This window comes from Macaca thibetana, chromosome 13 (genome assembly GCF_024542745.1).
Source record: "Macaca thibetana thibetana isolate TM-01 chromosome 13, ASM2454274v1, whole genome shotgun sequence".
NCBI lineage: Eukaryota > Metazoa > Chordata > Mammalia > Primates > Cercopithecidae > Macaca > Macaca thibetana.
Genome location: NC_065590.1, coordinates 33,061,389 through 33,084,117, shown reverse-complemented (window position 1 = coordinate 33,084,117; position 22,729 = coordinate 33,061,389). Strand labels below are relative to the sequence as shown.

General features: G+C 50.7%; 1 protein-coding gene across 2 annotated transcripts in view; it reads left to right on the top strand.

The window, feature by feature from the left end:
• Positions 1–10,477: 10,477 nt before the first annotated feature.
• TET3 (tet methylcytosine dioxygenase 3) overlaps positions 10,478–22,729 on the top strand; it is a 119,963-nt gene continuing 107,711 nt past the window's right edge. The window contains exons 1-2 of one of the 2 annotated variants that reach the window (XM_050754367.1): positions 10,478–10,722; positions 11,528–12,254. In XM_050754367.1, coding sequence (XP_050610324.1) covers positions 11,952–12,254 — 303 coding nt within the window. In that variant the 5' untranslated portion in view covers positions 10,478–10,722; positions 11,528–11,951. Of the gene's footprint in view, positions 10,723–11,224; positions 12,255–22,729 lie in introns of those variants that run through there. The other variant, XM_050754365.1, reaches the window with a different exon arrangement.

The following is a 22,729-nucleotide window of genomic DNA, read 5'->3' as shown; positions in this document are numbered from 1 at the left end:
AAATAAATGCCTGGTTATATAGAAGCAGTTTATCTGGCTACACGGGATTTTATTGTTCCGGACTAAGAAACTGTCCATCTCCTATAGGAATCTGACTTGGAATTATCAAAACTACATTACTTTTATAGTATATGTTCCTTGAACTACCTTGCCCAATACAGGATAATGTAGAAAACATTTTGCAGGGCAAAACATTTTACAAAGCAAACAACATGGCATAGCCTCTCACAAAAGACTGCCCCACCCCAAAACTAACAAAGCCCATTTCCATCCTGTTTTCAAAAATAGGGTGGGTCTTAGAATAGTACCGCTGGGCTCTCTCAGCCCTGGGGAGAGACTTTCCTTTAGCTCAAGTTTCTCCTGGTCGAGTGCTTTGGGGACCGGCTCTGCTCTTGAGTAGGGCTACTCTGGCATGTAATATTTGGGACATATGTATACTAAAAAATTATTTGTTGTTTATCTGACACTCAAATTCAACTGGAAGTCCTGTGTTTCTATTTGCTAAATCTGACAACCCTAAACCTATGGTTTTTCTCTCAGTCTTAATGTTGGTGCCCTTGTCCCAGGAGCGCCCACAGGAAGCAGCAGACCTGGCACCATGCTGCATAAAGGAATTTACCTGTTTACCTTCAAAGAGGGTTCTCATGGCCAAGGGGCACCCTCCCTGTTGTGCCCCCGAGACATTAAAAAACAAAAACAAACAACAACAACAAAAAACCACTGCATTTACGTTTTCTACACAGATCAGCCATGTGCTTACAAACCTAAGCTCTTCACCCAGACCTCATGAGTTGCTTCCAGGCTTCCTGCACTTCATTGTCCTTCTTCCTCTTTTTTTCTAGCAGCCATGAAGCTGCTCATGGGTCTATGGATCTGAATGGCCACCAGCACCTCGCACACATGCCTTTGGTTCACTGCATGCTCCTGTTGGAGTGGCCAATCTGTCAGTTCTCCTTTGGCCTCTTTCGGTCTTTAACACCCTATTTTCTATCTTACAGGTTTTTGTTGTTGTTGTTATTGTTGTTTTGTTTTGCTTTTTTGAGACAGAGTCTCGCTCTGTCACCCAGGCTGGAGTGCACTGGTGCGATCTGGACTCATTGCAACATTTGCCTCCCGGGTTCAAGCAATTCTGGTGCCTCAGCCTCCTGAGTAGCTGGGACTACAGACACGTACCACTACACCTAGCTAATTTTTGGCATTTTTAGTAGAGATGGGGTTTCACCATGTTGGCCAGGGGGTTCACCATGTTGGTCTCGACCTTCTGTCCTCAAGCGATCTGCCTGCCTCGGCTTCCCAAAGTGCTGGGATTACAGGCGTGAGCCACCGCGCCTGGTGTATCTTACAGATTTTTGATTCACTATGTTTTCCAGAGGCTGGATGTTAAAATTCAGTTTTAATGTGGTTTGAGATGGCTGAGTGTCATGTGGATGTCCTAAAGAATGGCAAGAAGACTGAGACATCTGCTAATCACATTCCTCCCTGGTTTAGCAGATAAATAGTACAATGTTGAGAATACAGCTTATCTCCCCAGAATGATGGTGGTGTAACACCTTATGACTCGATCCATTAGTGCAGGCATTTCCAAGAAGGCCTCTCCCAGCTCTACGAGCGATGCCTGTGTCCTTTTTCATCTCTACCCTAACTAACCCTACCTTCTGAGGGATTTTAAAGCAGAGCTTCTTAATTATTAGGGTGCCTAGGAATCACCTGGAAGTCTTGTCAAAATGCAGATTCTGGCCAGGTGCAGTGGCTCATGCCTATAATCCCAACAGTTGGGGAGGCTGATGTGGGAGGATGGTTTGAGGCCAGGAGTTTGAGACTGGTCTGGGCAACATAGTGAGACCCTGTCTCTACAAAAAAAAATAAAAATTAGTCCAGGGTGAGTAGCACATATTTGTAGTCCCAGCTACTGAGGAGGCTGAGAAAGGAGGATCAGTTGAGTCCAGGAGTTGAAGCCTGCAGTGAACTATGATCAGGCCACTGCACTCCACCCCGGGCAACAGAGTAAGACCCTGTCTCTTGAGGGAAAATAAAAACAAACTCTGATTCAGTAGCTCTGAGGCCTGTTGAGATAGTGCACTTATAGAAACTCTCAGTGGTACTGCTGCGGCAAGCCCACAGACTAACCACACTTTGAGTAGCAGGAGTTTGAAACTTTTATTCCTGGCTGGCTACAGGATGGCCCAGACACCTCATCATCTAAATTCCAGGACCCTGCCTGCCCACGCCCAGGAGGTCTGAATCAACGGCAATGAAATCCGTGTCTGTGAGAGGGGAGACCACAGATTGAGGGGAAGGGAGGCAGGCTGAAAAGGGGAGGGCAGGAAGCCTGAGAAAGGGTACCAGTTCAGGACAGTTTAGTCTGGAGCTGGTAGGACCACCTAGTGTTGATTGAATATGGAGGCAGAGAGAGAACAAGGGAGGCACTTCGCAAACTGTCTCCACCTGGGGAGGCTGGATAGGTGCTCCTACTTAATAGCAAACCTCATCCTGGGCACCTGAATGCCATTATATCCAATGACCTTCTGTAATACATAATGTCTGCATTGATTATTGTATATAGTTTAACTCTGGTTGTCATGGTTACATATGGCTAGACTAGGGTAAGACCATTTCTCTGATAAGTGGCAGGAAGAATCAGGGGACTGAATGGAAATGAAAGTATAGGACAGTTTGAGTGCCTACTGTCCACCAAGGTCTGAGGCAGGACTTTGCCATAGGTTGACTCATTCGATCCCCTGCAAAGGAGTCTGCTTAGAAGGTATCATGAGTCCCATCTTTAGAGATTGGAAGGAGGCCAGGAAGGGGGAATTACCTCACCTACAGTCAAAAACTGGTACACGGAGGAGCTGAAAATGGAACCCGAGGAACCAGTGGGAGCATCTCCGTGCATGGGGAATGGGGAAGACATCCTGGGGGAGAGGAGCACAACGTCCAAGTGGAAAGAACAGGATCTCTGATGATGGGTGCCCCAGCACTGTCAAGCACCTACAAATGGGGCTCAATCCTCACCCACAAAAGGATATGAAGAAGGGAAGCCTCGAAGATGAAAGGGGTTGATATCATGTTCAAGTCTCAAATGGGACAAGCAGGCTCCTACTTAGCAGGAGATGGGAGAGAAGCAACACATGGAAACAAGATCAGGAGACAAGCCAATTGAAGTTGAACCAATCTTGCAGGGATGCTCAGCTCTTTCTATAAAGCACTGTTCTGAATGGATTCCTATGATGTGTAGTTCAGGAATTTCACCACTTTTATACTATGTGTATTTTCTGTGTTTCCCCCTCCCCCAACACATATATATATATATTTTTAGTGTCTTTTTTTTTTTGAGAGGGAGTCTAGCTCTGTCTCCCGGGCTGGAGTGCAGTGGCGCTATCTCAGCTCACTGCAAGCTCTGCCTCCCAGGTTCACGCCATTCTCCTGCCTCAGCCTCCCGAGTAGCTGGGACTACAGGCATCCACCACTGCGCCTGGCTAATTTTTTGTATTTTTAGTAGAGATGGGGGTTTCACCATGTTAGCCAGGATGGTCTCAATCTCCTGACCTTGTGATCCACCCGCCTCGGCCTCCCAAAGTGCTGGGATTACAGGCGTGAGCCACCGCACCTGGCCTTTTTTTTTTTAAGACAGGGTCTTACTCTGTTGCCCAGACTGGAGTGCAGTGGCACAATTTTGGCTCACTGACAGCCTCAGCCTCCTGGGCTTAAGTGATCCTCTCACGTCAGTGTGCATCACTGCACTGGCTAATATTTTTTGTAAAGTTGAGGTCTCACTATATTGCCCAAGCTGGTTTTGAACTCCTGAGCACAAGTGATTCGACTGCCTTGGCCTTTCAAAGTGCTGGGATTACAGGCATGGGCCACCAGGCCCAGCCTGATATTTTTTTAAACAAGAAAATACTAACCTTGGCCGGGCGCGGTGGCTCAAGCCTGTAATCCCAGCACTTTGGGAGGCCGAGACGGGCGGATCACGAGGTCAGGAGATCGAGACCATCCTGGCTAACACGGTGAAACCCCGTCTCTACTAAAAAAAATACAAAAAAAAGAAAACTAGCCGGGCGAGGTGGCGGGCACCTGTAGTCCCAGCTACTCCGGAGGCTGAGGCAGGAGAATGGCGTAAACCCGGGAGGCGGAGCTTGCAGTGAGCTGAGATCCGGCCACTGCACTCCCGCCTGGGCGACAGAGCAAGACTCCGTCTCAAAAAAAAACAAAAAACAAAACAAAACAAAAAAAAACAACAAAAAAAAGAAAATACTAACCTTGATCTGATGTTGGAGTTTAACCAAGAGGCAGCTCATAGGACCTGGTTTTCCCCACCGGAATCTCAGGCTGTGACAGGGGCTGCTCCTGGGTCTCTCTGTGGGCACTGTCAAAATGGACCTCAAATGGGATGTGTTCTTGCTGACCTCATTCATCAACCTGCACCTTCTCTGGGCCCCCTGGCACTACCATCTACCCTGTTGTTCTTCCAGAAACCTCCCTTCCTATGCCCTTGTCTTGTGGATTTGACTTCATAAATCTTTCTTGATACCTCTCTCCCTCCCCACCACCACTACCCTAATGGAGACCATCATTTTTGTTTTCTCACTTAGGTTTCTGCTCTCTCTGCCTCTATTCTGACACCCTCCTCTAATGCATTCTCTATATAGCAGCCGGCACTGAGTAAGATGCGGTCCTTGTCCACAGCTGAGGGGATAGGACAGACCCAGGCATGCCTGTGATCTGATTGGTGGGCCCCTTACCCAATCTCAAGAGATTATCAAAGGCTTCCTGAAGTGTCACCTGAGTTTAACCAGAAAGGATGAGTGAGAGTTAATGGCAAGGCGGCAGGAAACGCCTCTGCTAAAGCTATGCTGTTTTAGAAGTTTCCTTTAGTAGGCAGGCTCCTTGTGTCACATACACCCTGAGTACCTTCCTTTACTGGATTTCTTTCTCTATTTACAAACGAATTTCTACTGAATTTGTCCCACAGCCACTCACCTCTTCTACCATGTTTCCTTCAACTCCCATTTTTTTTCACTTTAGTTAAAATCTCTTAACCTGCTCTTGTGCAAGGAATGACAGTCCTTTACAGTAGGAATCTCTAACATGCGTTGCCAGGAAGGAGGAATGCTCTGGAAATGGGCAGTATGTGTAATTGCACATACCTCAAATATACACATATACATTCACCACACATTCACATACACTCTCTGTGTGTTAGTGCTGTTAACCAAATACTTCCGCTTATCCTTCCTGCACATAGCAGGATTGTACTTATTGCACTTCCCTGCCCCCTTGTAACTTTCTTTGGCCAGTGAGATGACAGCAGGGAGTGATATGTGTCACTTCCAGGTAAAAGCTTTAAGAGCCAGTGCTAGATTTGCCCCATTCTTGTTTCCTGCCTTCAGGGTTGAGGAGATGCATGTCCAGTTGCAGCAGCCTGGATGCCTGAGTGACTACGGGAAATAGAGCTCCTAATGACTCATAATGGACACGTTTCGTGATTGAGAAATACACTTTTGTTATGTTAAGCCACTGAGATTTGGGGATTGTCTATTACTCCAGCACAATCTAACTGATCCTGACTGATACACCCTGTCAACCAAGGCTCAGGGGCACCAAGGCCTTTATCCCTGTTGGGTATTCCTTCCATTATGATGGGTATCCTTGCATTCTCCTTGCAAGTAATGAAGCCTATTTGATTCAACCTAAATTCAAAATGCAGTCACAAAACTAGCTATCAAACATGAGAACATTTGCAGGGCTACTTAAAAACATAGCAGCTGGGCGCGTAATCCCAGCACTTTGTGAGGTCGAGGCGGTGGATCACAAGGTCAGGAGTTCAAGACCAGCCTGGCCAAGATGGTGAAACCCCATCTCTACTAAAACTACAAAAATTAGCTGGGCGCGGTGGCAGGTACCTGTAATCCCAGCTACTCGAGGCAGATGCAGGAGAATCATTTGAATCTGGGCGACAGAGGTTACAGTGAGCCCAGATGGTGCCACTGCACTCCAGCCTGGGTGACAAGAGTGAGACTCCATCTCAAAGAAAAAAACAAAAACAAAAACAAAAACAAAAAACCAAAACAAAAAACCCAAAAACACATAGCATAGATATCCTACACGTTCACACTCACCAATGCAGGTCCACAAGCAACCCACTAATGAACCTCCCCTTTCCCGAGAGCAAAATGCCAGCTTCTGCCCAGTATCAGCTCTAGCATTTGTGGGCTAATTTTAGAGGTCCTGGACTGTAGGCCTGATTCTGCCATGTAGTAGTGAATGACCTTGGACAAATTACCTCACTGAGCCCCAGTTCTCTTATCTGTAAAATAGTGATGATAATAAAAACTATGTCATAGATAAGGAAAGTTAACATTTGCACATTTGTTGTATTTGCCACTCTGTGCAGACAGAAGGATGTGTGTGGAAGTGCTTTGAAAAGGGAAAGATCTATGCAAATATTAGTTGATAATACGGTTAGCCAATACATGACCAAAGAAGTAACACATCCAAAATCAAATAAACCTCCCAATACCTTCAGTCTTTAAAACCAAGCCCAGGTATGGATATCGGGATGTATTTACATTTCTGTAAAAGGTCACCATACACAAATCTCATTCTTAAATAAGGACAAATTACTTTTTAGCTGAAGAGGAGACAGGTCAAGTACCTCAGAGGAGGTTAGTCACATCAATCATCTGAGAGTTCAGCAGCATCCAACAGTGTTAGTTCCATGTGTTAACTTCTGAAGAAACACAGGCTTGCACATCCAATGATGCTTCCTGCCCCTTTCCTTCCCCGTGCAGAATTAACTTCAGCTCATCTATGGGGTAGGAAAGGCTCCTTATTTCACAGCCCTCCCTCCATGCTCCAGGCATCCAGGGAAATGCCCCTGCCACCCCTATCATCCCTTGAGTCCTTAGGGCTTCCTCCTCTAGCAAGGAGATTTCCCTTTCTAGTCCTGGGGGCAGCAGCACAGCCCGGCTCTGACCTCGCAGGAGCAGTTGCCTAAAAGAGGCTCCGCCCTTGGCCGCTTGGGGTGGCTCCCACCAAACCCGCTCCTAAAAGGAGCCTCTCTCCCTTTGTCTACTCTATGCGCCTCGGGGCCTAATCAAGGTCTCCGCCTGGGTGCTGAACTTGCTTCTCCCCCGCTTGCAGTAGTCCAGTGCTGCTCTAACTTGACATCACCTGATGGGCTAATTAAAACAGATTGCTGGGCCCGCCCCCAGAGTTTCTGATTCAGTGGGGTTAGGATGGGGCCGAGAGCTTGCATTTCTAGCCAGTTCCCAGGAGATGGTGATGCTGCCAGTGCTGGAGCTCTCTTCGCGGAACCACTGAGTCTAGGCTAATGCAGCCCCAGGAGAGAGGGGCTCGCCCCGTCCCCACGCACACCCCCACTGCTCTCCTGCCCTGAGCGCAGTGTGAATAGGGAATAGCCGCAGCAGCCCAGGAGACTTGAGAACCAGAAGGCAGGACCTGAGGAATTTAGGCTGTTTTATCTTGGGCGCCCCTGACCAGTTTGTGCAAGTCGTAAAGCAGGCAGGAAAGAAGTCTATGGAAGCCTATGGGTCTTCAGTGTTATTGAGGTCTGTCATTCATCAGGTTCTACTCACCTCATCTCTTCATTCAACACAGTGGTTGGGTGCTAGGTCTAGGGTTATGAGGTGAAAGCCAGCGTGCTAGCCCTCCAGGAGTTTGTAGTAACTGAGAAGGAAACATGCAAACCATTCCAGTGCCCAGCAACGATGAGATAACTGTTCCTAGGGAGGGAGAGTCAAACTTCTGTGGAGGGAGAGTGGGTGGGGCTCTGGAATCGTCTGAGCAGCTGGAGAAGGTTTCATGGAAGAACTGGCACTTATGACTTGCAGGATGAGTGGGAATTTGGCAGGTACAAGGGGTAGCTGAGAACGGGTGGGGTGGGAAGGGTTTTCCCCAGGCAGAACGAATGAGCAACGGGACTGCCGAAGTGTAAGGTTCCAGAGGCTGGGAAGATTTGACAGGCAGCTCTCTAGCCTGGCTGGGTTCCCTCCAACCTCTCTGGTGGCCCCTTCTCAGCTCCTGTCCCTCATGGCCTGGTATTCTCTGGGGCTCTGTCCTGGCAGCCTTTTCCTCGCACTCCCATGTCCACCCCCGATGAGCTCCTCCACACCTGAGGCCTCGCTGTCAGCTCGCTGATGGGGCCCAAATCTCTTTCAAGCCCAGGCCTCATCCCCTCAGTTGCACACTCACCTCCACACGGATGTCCGCATTCCCAGGCATCCTTCCTTTTGCATTTTGTCATGGTGAATGGCACCAGCATTCACCCAGTTACCTAAACGAGAGGGCTTTATGAAATGACCCTCTCATAGATTGCTGGTGAAGAGTAAATGACACAGTAACTTGCTGGTGCCATTTACCCAGACAGAATACCAGAGGACGGCTGCTGGGCTCCTCGGAAAGTCCACAACTTACTAGCTGAGTGATCTTGGGCAAGTTATTTAATGTTTTCTTATCCATAAAATGGGTTTGATGATAGTACCTACCTCACGAGGTTGTCATATGGATTAAATAATATTAGTTGTTGTCATTCATTGAGCCCTATATTAAGTCCTTTACTTGGATTCCCTCGAAGATGGAGTACCTAGTCCAAGGTCACACTGTTTTAAGTGGCAGATTCAGGTTTGGAAGCCAGAGTTCTCTGGCTCCTGAGCCATCTTCTTCACCTCACTGTCACACTTTCTGAAAACTGTATACCAAATAGGGAAATGCCTATGGTACAATGTTAAGTTAAAAGAGGATGGCAAATTGTATACTTAGTGTGAGTAAATCCACAAATAGGAAAGGCTACAAGGAAATGTAGCAAATGGTTAAATATGGTTGTAATTTGGTGATTTTTCCCCTCTAGTATCTGTATTTTCCACGTTTTCATTATACGCATTTTTTATTAAAAGTTACTTATTAAAAATATATCAAAAACAATTACGACTCTACAACCTGTTCCCCTGTTTGAAAATTACACTCCCTTGGTTTTTCGTCTCGGTTCTAGTCTTACCACCCTTAACAGAAACTCTTCATTCCGCCCCAAGGCCATGGTAGGAAGCAGAAATTGCAGCCATGTTCACCCCCAGGCACTCCCTCTCTGACAACCTGGACCCTGGAGCAGGCTGTCAAAATCAGAGGGAAGTTCCAGACAGAACCGGGGCTGCTTTACCTCCTAGGGCTTTCTTTCTGGACAGCGCTACTTTAGATCAGTTACTTTTTTTTCTTTCTTTCTAAATAGCCGGCCGAATGCTCATTTTCCAGTTCTGGCTGAGTTGTTAGCTGCAGCCGGGCGGCGACGCCTGCCAGGTACCTGGTTCCGTGAGCACCGCCCAAACTGGTCAGGCCAGTCCGTCCTGTGGCTGTTTCTGCCAGGACTCGCCCAAGTGTGTATGCGCGTGTGTGTCAGAGACCCACCCTGCTCCCCTGCAACCCAGGTAGGTGGAAAGCAGTTGCAGGCAACAGCCTGGCAGTCAGGCCAGATGGGTGGGGCTGAATTAATCTAACCTGGAATTTCAACTTGGCCTGCACAACAGGTGAGGGAAAAAAGCAGCAGAGAGAACGGGCAGTTTGGCAACTTGGAAATATTCCTGAGCCTTGCCCCTTACCCCCTGCCTGGAACATAGCCCAGGGTGACTCTTCAAAGTGTCTGCGCCGGGTTTTAGGGCTCAGTCGCGCCACGGCCCCCTCGAGGCTGTCCGAGCCCCTCCTGAACGCTGTCCTCCTCAGTTACCCTCCGCGACGCGCCCGTTCCCCCTCCTCCGGGAGGCAGGGCGGGGGTATCGGATTAGTCTTTGTTTTCGACGCGAAAGAGCCGAGCGCGGCGCGGGGGAGGCTGGCGATGGCAGGGCCGTGGGGTCCACCTGGACAGGGCATTCGGCCGTGACCCCTGCGAGGGTGCCTTTAGCCTCTGCCCCCGAGCAACCCCTTCTTGCCGGCCAGGCTGACTCGGTACGCAAACGCGCGATGTCCCCCATTGTCCTGCTTCGGAATGAGCCAGCGGCAGCTGGGACAGGGGGATCAGTCGGGCCCGGCGCTCAGGCCTCCCAGGAGCGCCGGGGCCGTCCCGGACCGATCTGGCCCGCAGGGAGTGGCAGGAAGTGGGGACACCGAACGCGGCTCGGCCGAGGGCCTAGGTTGGAAGGTCCGCGTGCCCCACCCCGCCTCGCCGGCCCCGGCTGCAGCCCCGCCGGAGGGCGAGGGTGGCCAGCCCGAAGGGGGCGGCCGTGTCCCGGGAGGGCCGACCGCGTGGGTGGGAGCCACTGCAGGTGCAGAGAAGCGGCGGCCGGGCCGGAGCCTGCCCCAAGCCGCTCGCAGGCCGCCCGCCCGACCCCTCCCCTCCGCGGGAAACACCCCCCTCTCGCCCGGCCCGGGGCTCGGCAGGGCCGGCGGGGCTCGCCGGGGCCGCACGTGTGCGCCCTCCCGGGCGGGGGAGTCCCCGGGCGAGCACGTGCCGCGGTGCGCGGGGGGCGGGGAGTCCCGCGGACGCCTTCATTGCTGCTGCTGCCGCCGCGGCCGCCGCTGCCTCTTCCTTCCTCCTGCGCCGTCCCCTCCTCGGCCCGGGCGGGGGGCTCCGCGCGCCGAGCTCGGTCGGGCCGGGCGCTCCGGGAGGCGGGCGCCCCAGGCGGCGGCGGCGGCGGCCGCGACGGTGGTGGCGGCGGCGGCGCGGGCCGGGAAACTTTGCCCCTTTGTGCGCTCCGCCCCGGAGGCGGCGGGCAGGTCGGTGCAGTCGGTGCCTTTCCGGCTCCGGAGTGGGGGAGGGGCGGCGGGAGGCGCTGGGGGCCCGGCCCGGGGGAGGGGGAGGGGGCGGCCCGGAGCCGGCGGGGGGCCGCTCCTCCGGTGCAGGGGGCCGGACTGGGGTGCTGCGGGGCGCTGTGCGGTGGAGCCGGGCGGGGGTGGCAGGGCGGGGGCGGGGGCTGCGAAGCCGCCAGAGCCGAGTGGCGGAGGCCCCAGAACAAAGGAGCCCGAGCGGCGGCGCGCGCGCGGCCCGGCCCGCGGCTCGAGCGCGCCCCCCTCCCCGCGCCCCTAGGCGGCGCGGGCCGCACTCCCCAGTCGGGCTGGCGGGCTGCGCTCGGGCGGCGGGCGCCGCGCGCGCGGGCTGCCCCGGGCGCGCCCCCACCTCCAGGCCGCTTCCGTGCCGGGGGCGCTGGGGCAGTCCCGCGGAGCGAGGCTCTCAGCAAACTTTATTTTGAAAGCTCAGCTCCCTGAGGGAGGGCCCGGCGGCCTCCAGCCAGGGTGTGTGGGGGAATTTTGGTGAAACTCTCACCAGCCCGTGGGGGATGGGAGGAGGGCAACTTTCTTAGAAATCTCACCTTGACCACCCCCTTGAATTCGTAGTCCAGGGCCGCCTCCCTCAGATAGGGAGTGGGTGCTGGGTGCGTCCTGCTTGAGGTTCTGGGTAGGACCTCATTTGAGCAAGCCCCATCTCTTCCCCCATTTTCTCTTCCCAGAAGCAGGAAGAAGTGACACGTGAAAGTTGTCCCTGAGCTCCGAGTGATGCGCTTCCCCTTTCTGTCTTTTTCAGGCAGCACTGCCTTCTCCAGCGTCCAGACCCTGGAGGAAAAATACCAGGAGAAACTGCTCACTCAGCTCTGCCCCCACCACACCCTACCTGCTCACCTCATGCCTGGGTCCAGGGTGGGTGAGGGTGAAGAACCCACCGGGCCAAGATGATCCCTTTTCTGGGGACTGCTGCTGGTGTCCTTCCCCAGATCCCGGGCCCCAGCAGGTGGGAGAGTGGCCCCCTACGGAGCCCGATCAGACTGCTGCAGAGGAGGTGAAGAGGGATTGAGAAGAGGCATCCATCCACGAGACTGAAGCCACTTGCCTTCATCCTTGTGATTCTTGGCTGTTCTAGGCGAGAAGGACCTGTTGGTGGCCTTTGGAGGTGGCGGGAAACTGGACTGTGGTTCTGCCCCAGCACCTATGCCCCCACTTCTGGCAGCATCATGAGCCAGTTTCAGGTGCCCCTGGCCGTCCAGCCGGACCTGCCAGGCCTTTATGACTTCCCTCAGGGCCAGGTGATGGTAGGGGGCTTCCCGGGGCCTGAGCTCTCCATGGCTGGGAGTGAGTCCCAACTCCGAGGGGGTGGAGATGGCCGGAAGAAACGGAAACGGTGTGGTACTTGTGAGCCCTGCCGGCGGCTGGAAAACTGTGGGGCTTGCACTAGCTGTACCAACCGCCGCACGCACCAGATCTGCAAACTGCGAAAATGTGAGGTGCTGAAGAAAAAAGTGGGGCTTCTCAAGGAGGTAAGCTGGCGCTTGCTAGGCTAACCTGTCCCTTCCTTGAGGGCACGGTGATCACGGGGGTCTTGTTCAAGGCTCGTCCAGTTGAATCCATTCTCTCATTTCTGATTCTCTTGGTCCAACTTTAAGTAGGAGTGTAACTGACATGTTTGGGCTACTTTGCAGGGCTGACAATTTGTATGAGAGTAACTGGGTAGAAGGGGGATCTGAGCAGGCACCCTAATCTCTGATGTTTGCATTTGATGCGGGACTGCGATGTCTACCTTTACCTCTAGAAGTTTCTTGTCCTGCTGCTTGAAGCCTCAAATGTTGTATTTCAAGCTCATGCTAATGCTTGGATGACTTGGGCTTTGATAGTGTAAGATAAGGGATGGAGGCTGATGGATTTGGAGACAAAGTTTTGGATTGACAGGGTGGTTTTATGCTGCCCTGATGGAGTGGGATGTTTCTTTCATGGTTTTTCTCAGATGGCCAGAGAGCCAGTTGAAACCGTTTGGGAATCTAATGACAGACTGATGATTTGGGTTCTCCTATCTTAGTTCTTCTTGCAGTCAAAAACTTTATTTCTGTGTTCTCAGGACTTGGCACAGTTCCTTGGCAGGTAGTAGGCACTCAGATACTAATTGCATGAATGGATGACGTGCTTTTGAGACACTATCAACCCCAGGGAGGTGTACTCCCTTTATTTGGGGGTAGTAAAGTGGAGAAGGGAAGGAGATTTGGGATGAGAGCAGGCAGGGTGAGAAGGCAAGGGAGAGACGGTGACCTTGCATTGGCCGTCTTTCCCTCCCATTTTAGTGGCGGACTGCCGGCTTGAGGTTGGTGACAGCCGAGACAGCAGAGAGTTGGCAGAAGTAGGGCTGAGCGAAGTTGAGCAGCTTAGGAGGAGCGGTGTAGCCGCTGAGGTCGCTCCAGGCAGTGGAACTGGCGCTGGACAGAGATGGAGGCCTGTGCTGTCTTCGAGCTCCCCCTGGCTCTGCCATTCATTTGTCCAAGGGTCCAGACAACTCGGGCCCCTTCTCTGCGACTGTCTTTTCCTTGGGGGAAGTGGAGGAGTTGTACTTGATGTCTTTCAAAGTCCCTTCCAACTGGGCCGGGAGCTGCTTGCTTCTGAGGACTCGGGTCCCTGTGACTTTGTTGCGCTGGCGGCTCGTGCTCAGGGTTTCCCTGACCGCTGAGTGCAGAGCCGCACAGCGAGCTGGTGGGACTGGTCCCGTGGCTAGGAAGAAAGATTCAAGTGTTGAAAACAGGGAGGTGGGGTTGCTGGATATTTCTGCCCCTTCTCACCTTGTCTTGTCCGTGTCCTGTGGAAACTGTATGTCCTGACCCAAGGACTGCAGACACAGGGCCCTGTTTCCCCTGTCTCTTGTTAAAGCAGACATCTGGATCACATATGCAGCCCCCAGCCCCAGCCTGGGAGACTTCTCTGTTGCTGGTGTTGGGGGTAGTTATGGTCCTGCTGGCCCAGTGCCACATGGGTCGCTACTGAAAGCAGGGTGGTATGAAGTGGGGGAGGCTTTACTTCTGGATGTAAGAGCTGGTGCTTTGGTGTAGGGAGGAGCTGCTGAGTCTACTTTGTAAAGCTTGAATCCTTTGCGCCCTTGCTTCTAGCGTTGCTTTTCTTCCCCAGCCCCCATTGTCTTACTCAGTTCCTCCCATAATTAAACCGGAGGGATGAGGATGCTGAGCTTCCTGGGCTAGATGTTCTTGGAAGCAGTGGCCCTTGTGAACTAAGTTGAAGTGCTGCTTTTGGCAACAACAGAACATACCTGAGTGAAAGGGGCTGGGAGTGAGGCCAGGGCCTTGTCATCCTGTGTGTAAGCTGTCGGCCCAGGCTGCCGGGTGGTCTTGGTTAAGATATCATGGATCTGGGGTGGCTGAGGCTTAGAGACAACCCTGCTGAGAGATGCCTGCATCCCTATTGACCTTACCCTGGCCAACTACCTCTCTAAGCCCCAGGGTCAGGTAAGGTGAGGCTGGACGGCCTTGGGTGTCTGAGGACAGAGGATCTACATGCTGATCTGTGGATCAGTAGAGTTCTGTGTTTCTAGAGAAACAAAAGGGGACAGTGGAATGAGTTTTTTTCATAAAGCTAACTTTCTGTGACTTAAAGAGTGGTACTTTTTTTGTAATGATAGGTTCTTTTCTACTTCTCGATGTTTAAAATATGCTTTCTTAAAATGTGCTTTATGAAGGTGTGATAGAAAGTAGACCTTTTTTTTTTTTTTTTTTTAAGTCTTTGGTAAAATACAAAATGGTAACCAGTGCCTCTCTCTGAAAAAAAAAAAGGTTTTTTTTTATTTTTTGGTCCATGAAAGCTGAATGCCAGAGAGTCACTGTCTAGGGTATACTGCATTTAACGGGCATATCTCTGTCATAATTGAAAAGCTGAGAGGTGCCCGAGAGACTGCCAGAGTGGATGAGACCCTAAGACCAGCCCAGCATTTAGCAGATACTGGGGACTGCTGGGACCATAACCATTGGATCTGAGCAGCCGTGTGGCAGAGGGAACATGTTCCAAGATTGGGGAGGTTGTTTTGGCCATGACTGTTCAGGTGGGGTGGGACGCAGTATCCTAGGAGCCTCTCGGACATCAGACCATCTACCCGCATTCCTGCTGCGTGGCACTTCCTCCTCTGTGAGAGCACTGTACTCTTCTGGGAGCTCTTCCTTACTTCCCTTCTGTCTCCATCTCTCCTAGTTGCCTTTAGGGCTTCCTTTGAACTGTCTGCCTCCAGTTACTTTATATCATCCTGTAAGGAGGAGATTATCTTGGGTTTTCCATCTTCTTTCCCTGCTCCTCACTCTTTTTCTCTGGGCTTTGTGGCTGGGGAGGAAGGGTGCAGGGGAATCCCTCAGAAAAGAAGTTCACCATTTTAGGACTAAAGACAGGCTCCCCCCAGGGATGGGCCTTCCTGCCTTAGGGGGAGGTGACTACTTCTCTGGGTCCTAATGTGAGGTTGGGGCAGGTTGGTAGTAGCTGTGGTCTTCCTTCCTATTCCAGGAAGAATTTAGAGGAGGCTGTTTGATTTCATATTCTTTTTACCCGAGTGGTGGCTTGGTAGGACAATGAAGATGACTGATTAGAAAAGTAGGGTTTGGTGACTATGGAAGCACACTAGGTAGGGCTCAGAACCCAGAGTAAGTGCTGTGCCCTTCCTCTCTTGGGCAACCAGTGCTCCATCCCTTCTGTGTCCATTTTCTGAATTGTAAGATAGGAGTAACCCTTCTTTGTAGGGTTGTCATGAGGATTAAATGAGATAAAATATGCATAACGTCTGGCACATAGTAGGTAATCAATGCATGAAGACAAAACATTCCTAAACATGTAGAAAAGGATGAATCTTTATGCATAAACAACTGTGCATTAGTCTTCGAGCTGTAAAGATGCAATACAAGGGCTAGGTGTGGTGGCTTACTCCTGTAATCCCAGAGCTTTGGGAGGCTGAAGCAGGAGGATCACTTAAGACCAGCCTGGGCAATGTAGCAAGACCCCATTGCTTAAAAAAAGAAAAATTAGCCAGGCATGGTGGCATGTGCCTGTAGTCCTAGCTCCTGGAAAGACTGAGGTGGGAGAATCGCCTGAGCCCACAGTGGGCCATATTCGAGCCACTGCACTCCAGCCTGCGTACGACTCCAGATGCAATACAAAGTAAACATTTATCTCAAGGCATTCCCCTCACTTGCTCATAGAAGAACAGTGGGGCAGAACCGTGGGGCAGAACCGTGGGGCAGAACCGCAGAGCCAGGCAGAGGGAGGGAGGAGTTTGCCAACCTCTGTGCTGGGGGAGGAGGCTAGACATCAAGGAGTCACTGTGGTCCTAGGCCTGACTGAAAAATTGCCCATGGGTGAGGGAAGTAAATAACTGTTAGAGCAGGAGAATGACCTTAAAAAATGCATAGAAAAATGTATGCATAAGTTTGAAAGCATGACTGAGGATATTATGGGTGAAAACGAGAGAAATGGAAAGATATAGGTTATGAGAATACTTTCTAGCCCTCAGCCAAGTGGATTTACAGCTTGAAACAGATCTCTGCCAGATTTGAGTCAAGATAACTTGGAATTGGGAATCTTTCAACAATATCAGAACACCTGGTTAATCCTTGCCCATCCTGAAGATGGAGGCTGTGGAGAGGAATGCATTCAGGCTGGTCTCGGCATCAAAGGGAGAATTGACTAGAGAAGTGGAAGTGATGAGAATCTTTAGAGAAAGGGACCCCATCTGAGCATTTGTCAAGCTTGAGAGGTTGGGCAGGGAGGAGTATTTACCATAGTCTTTAGAATATCATCTTTCAAATGCAAGCAGTTTTTAACCCCACGGGCCACGGATTCTAAATGAAAATTAGCTGGAGGGATAGAATTGCTTGTTAAAAAGCAAAATCTGGCGGGGCATGGTGGCTCATGCTTGTAATCCCAGCTTTTGGGAGGCCAAGGCAGGCGGATCACCTGAAGTCAGGAATTCGAGACCAGCCTGACCAACATGGAGAAACCCCGTCTCTATTAAAAATACAAAATTAACCAGGCGTGGTGGCGGGTGCCTGTAATCCCAGCTCCTTGGGAAGCTGAGGCAGGAGAATACCTTGAATCCGGGAGGCGGAGGTTGCAGTGAGCTGAAATTGCGTCATTGCACTCCAGCCTGGGCAACAAGGGTGAAACTCTGTCTCAAAAAAAAAAAAAAAAAAAAAGAAACGCTGGTAGAATAGTCATGAATGATAGCTTCAGGAGAAAGGTGTTGGTGGGACTGGGGAAGGACTGAGCCATCTGTGTGGCTGTATGGGCTGTTCTCTAGTGAGTGAGGGGGTGAAAGGCCAAGCACATTATGTGGAAAGTGGAGACATGGCACTGAAGCAGAGTCAGGAGTGTGGTCTAAGCCCTTAGAGAAGCATCAGGGAGTCCAGTGGCTAGAATGTGCTAAGGCTGTTGGAAAATGCTGATGATAATGTTTTGTATAAGGTTCTAACAAGAGTGAGAAGGAAGAGGTAGGCTTATAACTTTCTAGGGATGGAGAGAGTGGACAGACACTGGGTCCCTGTGGTGTCAGAAGATATAACCTGGGGAAAACAGAGCCAGCCAGTTACCCTACCTGAGTCTGAGTCATTCGCTTCCTACTGAACACCTGCAGATGTGCTCGCAGAATCGCGATCTTTTTTTCTTTCTTTTTTTTTGAGACGGAGTCTCGCTTTGTTGCCCAGGCTGGACTGCCATGGTGTGATCTTGGCTCACTGCAACCTCCACCTTCCCAGTTCAAGCGATTCTCCTGCCTCAGCCTCCTGAGTAGCTGGGATTACAGGCATGTGCCATCATGCCTGGCTAATTTTTGTATTTTTAGTAGAGACAGGGTTTCACCGTGTTGGCCAGGCTGGCGTTGAACTCCTGACCTCAGGTGATCTGCCCACCTTGGCCTCCCAAAGGCTGGGATTACAGGCATGAGCCATTGCGTCCGGCCCTTATTGTTTTCTTAAATAGAGATGGGGTCTCGCTATTTTGCCCGGACTGGTCTTGAACTCCTGGTGAATTACAATTTTTATGGAATTATGATGATTGAAAGAGGGCCAAAAGGCCAGAGATAGACTAAAAGTTCAGTTTCTCAAAGAGATTTTGAAAATTGTAAATATATAAGCTTAATGTCAGTTTTTGACAGTTCTAGAACAGATTGTTTAAAAGGTGTTTTGTGAAACTTGAGAAAGGCAAGTGATAAACTTTGAGGGTGCCTGTGGTTCTTTTCAAAGCAGCTGAGGCAAACGAACAGATCTAGATTTCTGTAAATAAATGATGGCATCTCCTGCCAGGTTGGACAGATGAGAAGTCCAATTTTTGACTTAAAGTCATCTTAGAGGGAGGTCACTGATATGACTGCCCTATTCAGTCTGTCGACCGTGTAGATCAGGGGTTCCACATTGGGATCACCTGGGAAATGTAACAAACATGGTGCCCAGACCCCACTCCCAAGGGATTCTGATTTAATTGATTCAGGGCGGACCAAACTGGTCTGGGGCTCCCATGTGTACCTAATGTGTAGTTAGCATGGAAACCCTCTGATGCAGATGAGAGACGGTGAGGTGATGGGCACCTACCTGGACTCTTCTATGGCAAATTACTCACTTGAGTCCTGGGACACCTGCATGGTCCACAGCCTCACTTCCACCTTGCTACTCAGTGGACCAGCAGCATTGGTATCACCTGCAAGTTTGATAGAACTGCAGAATGTCCAGCCCTACCCTAGACCTGCTGTATTGAAATCTGCACTTTAACCAGATCCCCAGGTGATTTGTATATCCATGAAAGTTTGAGGAGCTGTCTACAGCATTTCTATGACCAGAAGGGCATGGGACATGGAGCGAGTGGGGCAGGGGCCGGGGGTGGTGATAAATAAGCTGTGATGAACAGGCAAAGAATTCCAAGTGCCAGCAAGGGTAAAGAGCATGACCCAACCCATTTCCTGACCCTCTAAGCCGGGGAGACAAGGACCTCTTGAGATTTACTGCATGTTTCTGCTTGTTCTTCTGGTATTTGTTTTCTTCTAGTTTAGTGAGTTATCAGTAAAACCTATCAATAAAACTAATCTACAAAGTTATCAGAGAACTCGTGTATTTGTTCTGACAACAGTCAGGAAAGGGCTCTCAGAAGATGTTTGCTGCTCAGCAGCCTGATTCAGGGGTTGGAGCTCCATGACACAGTAGTAGTGGTGGTTGTGTAGAGGAGGGGGTGTGTCCATAGAATCTTAGGTCTCATGGAAGGATCTGGAAGCTTATGGAGTAGAATGGATGTGTGCCCTTTTCACAAGATGAGGTAGTAGGCAAGTCAGATCTGTGGGTGTGGTGGGTGGGTGGGTGGCAGTGATGATGCAGTTATTACGTTGAATGATAGAACAAGGGGTTAAGGAGGTTGGGACAGTCAAGTACAGTGAGTCCCAGTAAGACTCAGTGGGATTTAATCAGGGCAAATGCAAAGGCCTGTACTTGTTTTAAAAAAGAAATGTACGAACTCTGGCTTCCTAGCAGGTGGAAAGAACTGAAACTCTAAAAAGGAATGTTGACAGTCTGTCTTGAAATCTGTCAGAGTGGTCGCATGCAGGACGGCTGAAGGAAGCAGGGCTGTTCAGCTGCTGATGAGTAGAGGAACACAGGCTCAGGCAAAGCCTATGTGAAGAGGAGGTCAGTTCCCTCACTGGAAGGAGTATGCAGGAGTTTTATTAGTGGGTGAAAGTTATTAGACAGACTGAACCCATGTTAGAAAAAAGAATTGTGGCTATTCCAGCACTGAGGAACTAGCCCTGAGAGGTCCTGTGTGACCAGTGCCAGCACGAGTCTGGATGCTGCCTAGCAGGGAAGTTATGAGGATGCCTTCTGGGTTGTGGGGAAGTGGGGAGGGAGATTCACATTTGGCGGTCTCTTGCTAAGATTATGTGAAGTATATTATCGGGTCTATTTTTTGTTTTGTTTTGTTTTCGATACGGAGTCTCCCTCCGTCCCCCAGGCTGGAGTGCAGTGGTGCGATCTCGGCTCACTGCAACCTCCGCCTCCCAGGTTCGAGCAATTCTCCTGCCTCAGTCTCCTGGATAGCTGAGATTACAGGCACACATCACCATGCCTGGCTTATTTTGTATTTTTAGTGGAAACGGGGTTTCCCGTATTGGCCAGGCTGGTCTCAAACTCCTGACCTCAGGTGATCCACTCGCCTTGGCCTCCCAAAGCACTGGGATTACAGGCATGAGCCACTGTGCCTGGCCTATCAGGTCTATTTTCATGTTTTGTTTTTGTTTTTGTTTTTTGTCTGTTTGTTTTGACAGAGTCTTGCTTTGTTACCCAGGCTGGAGTACAGTGGCATGATCTCAGCTCACTGCGACCTCCTCCTCGTGGTTCAAGTGATTCTCCTGCCTCAGCCTCTCAAGTAGCTGGGACTGCAGGTGTACACCACCATGTCTGGCTAATTTTTGTATTTTTAGTAGAGACAGGGTTTCACCATGTTGGCCAATCTGATCTTGAACTCCTGACCTCAGGCGATCCACCCACCTTGGCCGCCCAAAGTGCTGGGATTATAGGGATGAGCCACTGCACCCGGCCTATTTTCATGTTTTTTTAGACAACTACATGCAAGAGAGGCATCTATCTTAGACTGCAGCATTTTGGTAAACTTTTAGACTTAATCTTAGACCTAGACCTAATCTCAGACCTCTGTTGGGGTAAGATCTGTGAACTTTTTTGAAAATTTCAGCCAAATGTTATGTGAATGTGCAGGGGTGTGTTTTCTCAGGGGAGAGGGTCCATGGTTTTTAGCAGATTGTCGAGTATTCAGGACCTCCCCAGATTTAAGAAGCATGCTCTACCTGAGCCATCTAATATAGTTGCCATTGGCCACAGATAGCTATTTAAATTTAAATTTAAATTAGTTAAGATTAAATTCAGTGACTCAGTCATACTAGTCGACTTTCAAATGCTTGTCAGCCACATGTGGCTAGTGGCTTGTGGCTTATGTATTGGACAGTGCAGATAGCATTTCTGCCATCACAGGAGGTTCTATAGGACAGTGCTGGGAGCCAGCCTTAGAGTGACCCTATGTGGTCCCTGAACCCTCACCAAGGGCTCTTTTTAGGTTGGGGAAATAGCTTCTGAATTGGCAGCTCTCAGGGTTTGGGATCCCAGCCCCCACCCCAAAGTAAGTGGTGAGGTCTCTGGACAGTACTTTCCTGGGTTCTAACCCACCGCACAGTCCACTGCTTCTCCTTGAAGGCACGGCCATGCTTTACTTGTCTGCTGTGGGAGAGCACACGGACAGGAGTGAGGGGATGTGCACCACCCAGAGGCTGTCTGGATCCCTAGTGGGGAAAATGACTCCTCCCTACCTACAGTCTTGGTCAGCAGCCCCGCTGAGCTGTGTTCATGTTGACTTACAGCTCCAAGCTTACCTCCTGGGTCCTGCCAGAGTTTTCCTCTCTGTCGTGGGTTTTCTTGTTCTGGAAAGGACAATGTGGTGACTGGGTGGGCCAGAAGACCAGGTCCAGGGTCTCAGGAGTTGTCACTAATTTTCCACTCCATTCCCCTTCACTTCTTTACAGCTCCTTTTTGGAATGAGGGGACGATGCTCAGGAAGAGAGGAGGTATTGGAAAGGAAAGAGACCCCTTCGTCTTCCTTTTGAGCCCTGCTGCAACCTGGCTGGCTGTTTCTGGGAGAGCCCTTTAGAGTTGCTGTGGGCGTCTGCCTTTGTCTGTGCAGGGCATAGGCACTGCACAGTTGCCACACCCAGGGTAGACAAATCCCTTGGTGGCCTTGTCTCCTGTCATTTACATAGGAAATCTGATAATCTAAGATTCTTATTTTTTTTTTATTTTGAGACAAGAGTCTCGCTCTGTCTCCCAGGCTGGAGTACAGTGGCATGACCTTGGCTCACTGCTACCTCCAATCCTGGATTTGAGCGATTCTTGTGCCTTAGCCTCCCAAGTAGCTGGGATTACAGGCAGGCACCACCACACCCGACTAATTTTTGTATTTTTAGTAGAGACAGGGTTTCGCCATGTTGGCCAGGCTGATCTTGAACTCCTGAACCTCAGGTGATCTGCCTGCCTCGGCCTCCCAAAGTGCTGGGATTACAGGCATGAGCCACCATGACTGGCTGGATAACCTAAGTTTTTATTAACCACTGAGGGAAGGGTCAAAAAGAAGGCTGGCAGCCCATTGTAGGATCACTGGCTGGCCTTCGGGTGGCCACAGGTACGGGGGTTTGTTGCCTGCTTGCTTCAGGTAGCACAAGTATGCAGCTGGGGCACTGTTGATGGCCGTTCCTGCACTGCTGGCTGTGACTTGTATGAATTCTAGCTCTGTTGTGTCCTACCTCTACCATACCTAACGAGGGTGTTAGTGGACAAAATAAGGCACCTCTCACTGCTGCTACAGCAGCAATTCTAGATTCTCAGAATGGATGGGGAGTTGCATTGGATGGAATTATTTGGTGGTATTGGCCAGACTGTGGGTCCCCCATGCTTCCTGCCCCTCCTAATTACTGCTGGTTCGGGGAAGTCTCAGAAAAGGAGTATGGAGATGCTGGGTCAAAAAGAAGTAACAAAGTATTAGACTAGAGTCTGCTCCAAGGCTGAGTTTTTCTTGTAGGGAGAACATGGGTGGCTCTCTCCTGTCTTATTTTTTATTGATTGATCCGCCCTTTAAGGTAAGCTCTGTGTGCCCCAGTTCCCTTAATGATGCTGGGAATGATCCTGGAGCTCTAGAAGAGAGAGGGACGGCAGATTCTTACTGTGAGGGCTGGGTCCCGCCTGTACTGTGTTCATGCTGCAGGATGGGGTGAGGTGCAGTGAGGGGAGAGGTGAGGTGCAGTGAGGGGAGAGGGGGGTGTGAGGGCCAGTGGGAGAAGAGCTGGTGCCAGGAGGACAAGGAGAGACAGACACCTTCCTGGTGTATCCTGGGTCCCAGGATCTACAAGGTCCCTTGTACTGGAGGCGGCCAGCCCCTCTCCCTGGTGCTGCTT